At 50.8% G+C, this 7484-nt stretch overlaps 1 protein-coding gene across 1 annotated transcript; it reads left to right on the top strand.

Annotated features, from left to right (window-relative positions):
• The first annotated feature begins 516 nt into the window (after positions 1 to 516).
• Positions 517 to 7162, top strand: UTP11 (UTP11 small subunit processome component). The gene is made up of 8 exons (XM_033157473.1): positions 517 to 597; positions 1469 to 1530; positions 2654 to 2756; positions 3550 to 3663; positions 4275 to 4368; positions 4829 to 4959; positions 6487 to 6597; positions 6912 to 7162. Exons 1-8 carry the CDS (start codon positions 535 to 537, stop codon positions 6993 to 6995), a joined length of 762 nt encoding a protein of 253 aa, XP_033013364.1. The 5' UTR covers positions 517 to 534; the 3' UTR covers positions 6996 to 7162.
• The last annotated feature ends 322 nt before the right edge of the window (positions 7163 to 7484 follow it).

Raw genomic sequence — 7484 nt, 5'->3', positions numbered from 1 at the left:
AGGAACCGGGGATGGGGGCTCTTCTTACATCCTCCTCCCTCCACTCTGAACTCAACGGCAGCAGGACTCGTGCCACATTTAAACCTCACAGGATCTCCCAGGAGGGCATTGGATGGGTCGGGAGTTGAGACTCATTAATAGGTCCTGATCCAAGGTGGTTTGCGAGAAGAGCACTCACTCCATCATGCAAATACCGTAGATGATAAAGGAGTAAGAAATGGGTGCCCAAATGCCTGCTTGGGTTAGCAGGCTATAGTAAATAATAATAATAATAATAATAATAATAATAATAATAATAATAATAATAATAATAATCCTTCCAGTAGCACCTTAGAGACCAACTAAGTTTGTTCTTGGTATGATTTTTTATTTTTTTATTTTTTATTTTGTTATAAAAAAGTGGGTCATGGGTCTCCCTTCATCCGTGCACGCGCTCTCCTCTGCACGTTCCTAGTTCTTCGGTCCCCGCCGAGCGGAAGTGGGTCAGATGGGGACCGGAAGTCGCCCGCCCGGAAGTGCCTTACTCACGAAAGCATGGCGGCGGCGTTCAAGAAGGCGGGCAAGTCCCGCCAGCGGGAGCACCGCGAGCGGAGCCAGGTGGGCGGACCAGGCAGAGGCGCTGCGGGGAGCGGGATGGGCGGACGGTCTCTCCGGTGGCGGCTTCTCCCTCTCTTCCCTCCCCGCCCGCCTCGGGTGTCGCTTCCAGGTTTGGGCTCTGCCTGCAGCAGGAGGGCCAGTGACCCCCTGGCTTAGAGGCCGCTCCCCTGCGCCCTGGCTGGGTGGGGAAGAGGTCAGAGGTCGTGGCCAGGGCTGCCCCTCAAGAGCCGAGGCCGCGGCGTCTCGAGCTCCTCTCTCCGCCTTCTGGGGGTGTCGCTTCCGACGCCTTCATGTTGTACGAGGAGCTGCATTAGGAGGGCATCCGAAGGTTTCCTCCCTCTGCCCTCTGGGTCGTTGCGGAGGGTCCAGACGTTCAATAGAAAAGCCCGGTTGGAAGGGACCCCACCCCCAGGATTCGTCTAGTTCAACCCCCTGCAATGCAGGGATCACAGCAAAAGCGTCGCTGAGAGATGGCCTTCCGTCCTCTGCTTAAAAACCTCCAGTGGAGGAGAGTTCACCACTTTCTGAGGTAGCTGGGTGCCATACAACCGGTGCCCATCTTGCTCAGTATGGTCTGCACTGACTAGCAGTAGTGGCCAGTCTCCAGGGTCCTTTCCCAGGCCTAATTGGAGATGCTGGCAAGGATTGGACCTAGGGCCTGCTGCATGGAAAACAGGCACCCTGCCACTGAGCTTACAGGCCTTTCCCCTGGTATTAATGAATGTCTTATAAAAGAAGCTTAAACTTCAGTAGTCTACTTGTTTGTTTCTTTTAAATAAGACACCTTGGACATATAGCCACCTACTATGTTTATTGAGCACTTGTCCCCGTGTGTTTGTTTGTTTCTCTCTCCCTGCTCTCCATCCTCCAGCCAGCTTTCCGAAAGAATCTTGGACTCCTTGAAAAGAAGAAGGACTACAAGCTCCGTGCCAAGTGAGTAATGTCCCTCACTCTCACAATATGCCTTCTGCAGCTGCTCACTAGGACTTGCCAGTATCTTGCACTGCAGCAATGTGATCATCATCATCATCATCAATTGCATTTATATCTGACTTTTTCCTCCAAGGAGCTCCAAGTGGTGTACATGGTTCTCCTCACTCTTCATTTAATACCCATCCCTCCTCATTTCCTCCCCACAACAATCCTGTGAGGTAGATTAGGCTTAGAGGCAGTCACTGGCCCAAGGTCACCTAGTGAGTGTCATGGCCAAGTGGGGATTCAACCCCTGGTCTCCCAGGTCCCTAGTCCAGCACTCTAGCTACTGCACCACACTAATTTGGCTGTGTCAAGTTTGTCTGACCCTTAAATATGCTACTGCACTTCCCTGCTCAACAGTTGATGAACGGGAAGGCTTTTCTTGCAGCAGGCAAGGAAATGGGGTCTCCGCCATGGGCGTAGGCAGGTTTTTTGTTGGGGGGGGCAGGCTTTTGTTGGGGGGGGCAGAACCTCAGTTAGTTAAGTATTTTTATTGATTATTATTGATCAATAAATTTTATTAGGCCCAATTCTTGTGAGCAGCTAGAATTGGGCCCAAGAATGAATTGGCAACCAATGTAGCTGTTTTAAAATATGGGTTGTGTGCCATCTAAATGCAGCCCCAGGCTGCAGTGTGGCTGCTGCATCTTGAACGAATTGAGGTTTGAGTTGTCTTCATGAGCAGCACCATGTGGAGTGTGTTACAGTAAACTAATATGGAACATTTGGAGGGTAAAGCATTCCCCTAATCATCTGTAGTACTTTGTGTGTTCCTGGAAGAGGCTTGCATTAGTTCCTGGTAAAATAGAAAAGCCCTGCCATTGGATGAATCCAAAGGCCTCTTTAGTCCAGCATCCTAGTCCCACAGTGGAGAACCAAATCCCTGTGGGAAGCCTCCAAGCAGGAACTGAGTTCAACTGCACTTTCCTTATTTGAGATGCCTGGCACCTGATATTCAGAAGCGTAAAGGAAGGAACAACTCTTCCCTGTCCCCCTTTTCTAGCCCCCTCGTAGCCTCTCTGTGTAGGAAACTCTTTGTGTGGAAAGGCTGTGCTAATGTGGATGTTTTGTTGCCTTTCAGTGACTACCATAAGAAGCAGAAGGCACTCCAGGCGCTTCGCAGGAAGGCCGAGGAAAAGAACCCGGATGAATTCTATTACAAAATGACCCATGTGCAGCTCCAGGTAAGAGTCTGCCTTGGGAAGCAGCCCTGCATTGGGGGGAACGGGACATGGCTTCCTGCTTGTTTGTCCAAGAAGCAGATAGCGGATAAAATAGCCTTATTAGCCTGAGTAGAGAATAGGATGGGACTATTTTTGAAGGGTGTGTGTGTTCTGTGACCAACCTGAATAGCTTTAAAAGAGATTGGACAAATGCATAGAGGATTAGGCTCTATTTTACCTCCACTGTCAGAAACAGTCTGATTCTGAATACCAGTTACTGCAGACTGGAAGTGGGAAGAGTGCTGTTGCATTCAAGTCCTCCTTATTGGCTTGCAGTTGGGCATTTGGTTGGCCACTGTAAGAAGAGAATTAGATAGGCCTTTGGACTCATCCAGATGGATGGGCTCTTCTTATGTGGGGCTGCATTGGGGGAGAGAAAGTTGCAGTGTAGATTCTACTGTTGACCTTCGTGGCTTGACTGACTGGGTGGTGGTAGGGCTAAATGCCCTTGTTTGCATCTGTATATTTGTCCGCTCCATCTTTCCTACATCTTGTGGAGCACAAGAAATCCCATCCTTGCTATTTTTGTCTTTGGAGTATTCCTGTTTAATTTTCCTGTTCTGTTTGCTTGTTTGTTTGTTTGTTTGCCAAAGGGAAAAGGGGGGTTACTGGCTTGTTCCACAGTGCCTAACCAGTAAGATCTGTGGCAGAGATTGGTGTCATTTTAGGTTTCTGTTGCCCCAGCCCAATCTAAGCCCTTATGGCACCACTGACTCTGTCTGACCAGAAAGTACGTATGTTTTCTTACTGGCAGGATGGAGTTCACATAATTAAACAGCAGGAAGAAGAAACCACGCTGGAGCAGCAGAAGCTGATGAAGACACAGGACCTGAAATACATTGAGATGAAGCGGGTAGCTGAAGTCAAGGTCAGAGCACATTCCCTTCACCCTCTGGGAGTCCCATTGGACTTAAAGGGAATTCACTTCCTGGCACTTATTGTGGGTATGTGAAGGGTTAACAGTCACCCCTGTACATGCTGCTCCCTAGTCTACCACGTGTGAAGTTGGGAAGGAATAGAGTGACTGTGTTTGGCTCTCCTGTATGTGGCTTGGTTTGCTTGTAAGAGCCATGTGCCAAGCTTTCCGCCATGCTCCTGTTTTGTGTGAGGCACCCTGGTCTGGTTTTTGTAGATGAATGATTGTGGAGAGCTGCCTGGCAGCTGGATGGCCATGCCTTGTGCTAGGACGCTGCCCTAGACAGGTGGCCTAAGGGAGCCTTGGGACCCTCCTTTCTATTGGGGAGCAGCCTATTGGTCCCACTGGTTCTCTGTTGCCTACTCTGACTGGTGGTAACTCATCCCAGGCAGAGGAAGGCCCCTGCTTGGTCAGGCTGAGGTGTGGGGGACTGCACTTGGCACTGTCTGCGTGCAAAGCCTGTGCTCTTCCCTGAGTTCAGGTCCTGCCCCACCACCTCCTCCACCTCACCTGGTTCTGTGGCTCCCAGCAAAGATGAAGACTGAGTCACTCTTCTCTCTCAGAAAATCGAAAGGCTGAAGTCGGAGCTCCACCTGCTGGAAGCTGAGGGGAAGCAGCCGAACAAGCACACATTCTTTTTTGACACAAAGAAGGAAGGTAAGCTGGGCATGTACGGCGGGTGGGGGGGCACTTGGCTGCTCTCTCCCCACCCTCCTCTTTCTTGTTTACTTTTCATTCAGAGGAGCCTTCTTTCTCATCCTTCTCCTTTGACTCTAATGCACTTGTGCTGAAGAATGTTGTGAGGGTTGTGGGATGGAAGTTGGAAGAGGGGAAGGGAGGGAGCTGGCCAGAGGCATAAGAGCCTGCTGGATCAGGCCAAAGGGGGCCCATCTAGTCCAGCATTTTGCTCTCATAATGGCCAACAAGATGCCCATTAGGGGAAACCTGCGAGTGCAGGATTTGAGCACAAGAGGCCTCCCTCTTCCTCTGCCCTCCATCACCTGGTATTCAGAAGCCCCCAGGCAGCTTCCTGTTCTGCATGACCCTTCCTTAGTGTCTGGTGAGTGGTGTTTCTTGGCTGACTTTGGCAACCCCAGGGCCTTCCCTTTTTTTCCAGTGCAAAGATTTGACATTGCCACCCATCTGAACACTGCGCCGGAGCTGGTGGGCAGAGTGTACAACCGGCCGACCCTTGAAACTCTGCGGAAGGAAGCCGTTCGGGGGGCCACCACCCAGGCCCAGTTGAAGGTCTGTGCAACTGCTGCTTATCAGCCCCCCCCATAGGCTTCTGCTTGGGAGCTAAACTGAGGGTGCCGGAGCGGGAGGACCCACGTTCTCGTCTTGAGCCGTGGTTGCATACTTCGGCTTGTAGCCAGCTGAGTTCTGCTCTGTGTGGACCCGCTTAATGAATGTATCTCAGCTATTAATTTCAAGGGGTTTACTCTGGGTACTTTGCGTAATGCTAAATATCGCCCCAGGTGCCACGAGGACTAGCGGAGAGGTGCTAGAGTTCTCTCGGCTCCCTGCAGATACAGGGGTGACGTGTTAATCTAGGTAGGCGGATAAGAAGGGAAATATTTCTCAGCCCAGGGTTGGCGGCTGCTGATTTTATTTATAGTCCTCAGGCTTGCATGATTTGGGAAATGGGCCAGAGGGAGCCAGACGTCTGTTCAGTGTGTTTGAGAGTGGGGGAAGGGGATTCCCCCCTTTCTTCCTCCCCTTTCAGTTTGATTGGCTCCAGCCTATCAGAAAGCTCTGCAGAAGGTCACATGACTCCTGCCTGGGATATGGAGGAGGAGGAAGCCTTGAGGAGCAGAAACATTGGGCAATACCCGGCAGCCTGAGAGGAATGCAGAGGCCATCCAGAAATGCTGAGGCGGAGACTGCTGTGGGGGAGATGGGAGATAAGGTCCCCACCCTCCTGTTGTCATATTGCTGAAGTCGCTGTGCTAGTTCAGACTGGTGGGTTCTCTCCTCTTCTAGGAGATCTGAGTCACCTTCTGAAGGTGTGACAAGTCTGGATCCGTCTTCCTCAGTGGTGCTAATTAGCTCACACCTGCCGTGAGATGGCCTTGCTCGGGAAAGCTGGGTCTGGCAGCCTGGGGCCTGGATGCCGTGGGGATCAGCAACATGCTCCCTGGAAATGGCATTGAGCCAGGGCCACAGGAGAGGCCCAAGCTCCCTCTGTACCTGCTCTGGTGAGATGTGAGACCTCCAGGGTTCCCAGAGCAGCCTGCCTGCTTTTGTGAACCCACCCCACCCCACTGCCCTGGTATATGTTTATGTCCTTCCATGGCCTGCTGCTGTGAATAGTTAGGAAGGGTTGGGTTGAAAGGAAGATGCTCCTTTGGGAAGGTCCCTTTGAGAATCCAGGGGAGAAGTTTGACTGCAGGGTGTCTTAAGAATCTGGCTGCAGGAGGCTACTTATTATCCTGCTTCTTCACATGTTGAATGTTTAGCTGTGAGATGGGCTCTGGTGAAGGTGCCCTTCCTCAGCTACAACTCCCAGCAGCCAGCATGACTTCTTGTTAAGGATGATGATGGGAACTGTAGTCCAACAACATCAGGAGAGCATTGGAGTAGGGAAGGTTTGCCTGCAGGGTTGAAAGTGGGGTATGCTGGGAACTTTCACTTAACCCACCAAGAAAAAAGGCAGCCTTGGGCACTGTGTCTTCTCCTTAAGATCGGTTGGAGACACCTGGCGTTTCAGGGAGGACTTGTTTCTGTCCCTTGCCAAAAGCAATAAGTGCCTATCTCTCTCTTTTTCATCTTAAGAAATTAGCCCGCCAGAGGAAGAGTCAGTACACCCTCCTGAAGCAGCGCATTGAGAGGGAGCGGAAGATGTTTGTCATCGCTCAGAAGCTCCAGACCCGGAAGGACCTTTTGGTGAGGGAGCAGACTGTGTCTCTGCCTTCCACCTACCATTGCTCCCCTTCACTCTTGGCTCATGGCTGAGGTGGCAGCATCTTGCTACTGCCTTACAGTGGCTTCTCCTGCCTCTTTTCCAGGGAACATGGGAGGGGGGTCAATGTGTGTCTCCAGAGAGGATCAGTCAGCACTTCCTGCTTCCCAAGGGTGACGTGGGCTTGACTCCTTGCTGCTTCCCAGCCCCCTACCCTACACCTGGCTTTTCTCTCTTGAGCCTTATGAGAAGGGTATGTTGCTTTAAGAAACCTCACTTTCTTCTCCCCTAATTTCAGGACAAAGCCCACAAAGTGAAGCTGAAGAAAGAGACCGTAAACCAGCCAGCTATTTACAAATTCCAGTTCAGGCGGAAGCGCTGACCGCCATGTGCTGTGGTGGGTATGATGAAGGACATCTTATTCCACGATAACTTAGAGGAGGTCTCCCCCCCCCCAGTGGCCTTTCTTGGTGGAGCCGTCTCATTGCACAAATTCATTTTATTATTTTCAGAATAAATGTTGTCTTGTATACCTTCTTTTCAAACAAATCCAGTGAGAGCAATTCTGATTTCTGTTGCTTCTGTGAAGGGGCTCATTGAACATGCAGAGATGGGGCCCTAAGGTGGCCTTGTCAACCCATCAGAACTGGCAAGAAAATATCCCTTCCCCTCCAGATTTTGAACTTCTGCACAGGAACACCTGGGTATGAAATGCAAGTGGGTAAATAATAATAAATTCAAACCAAAATGAGCAGCGAGACTTGCATAAAGAAGGTACTTCTTTTCTTCACTCCATGTATTAAGTTATTTGGCAGCTGAGATTACAGGAATATTGGCTTTCCCTGTCTGGGACGGGGCTTACTTGGTTTCC

Source organism: Lacerta agilis, chromosome 8, assembly GCF_009819535.1.
Source record: "Lacerta agilis isolate rLacAgi1 chromosome 8, rLacAgi1.pri, whole genome shotgun sequence".
Lineage (NCBI taxonomy): Eukaryota > Metazoa > Chordata > Lepidosauria > Squamata > Lacertidae > Lacerta > Lacerta agilis.
The sequence above is the reverse complement of the archived record's forward strand: the minus strand, read 5'-3'. Positions and strand labels throughout refer to the sequence as shown.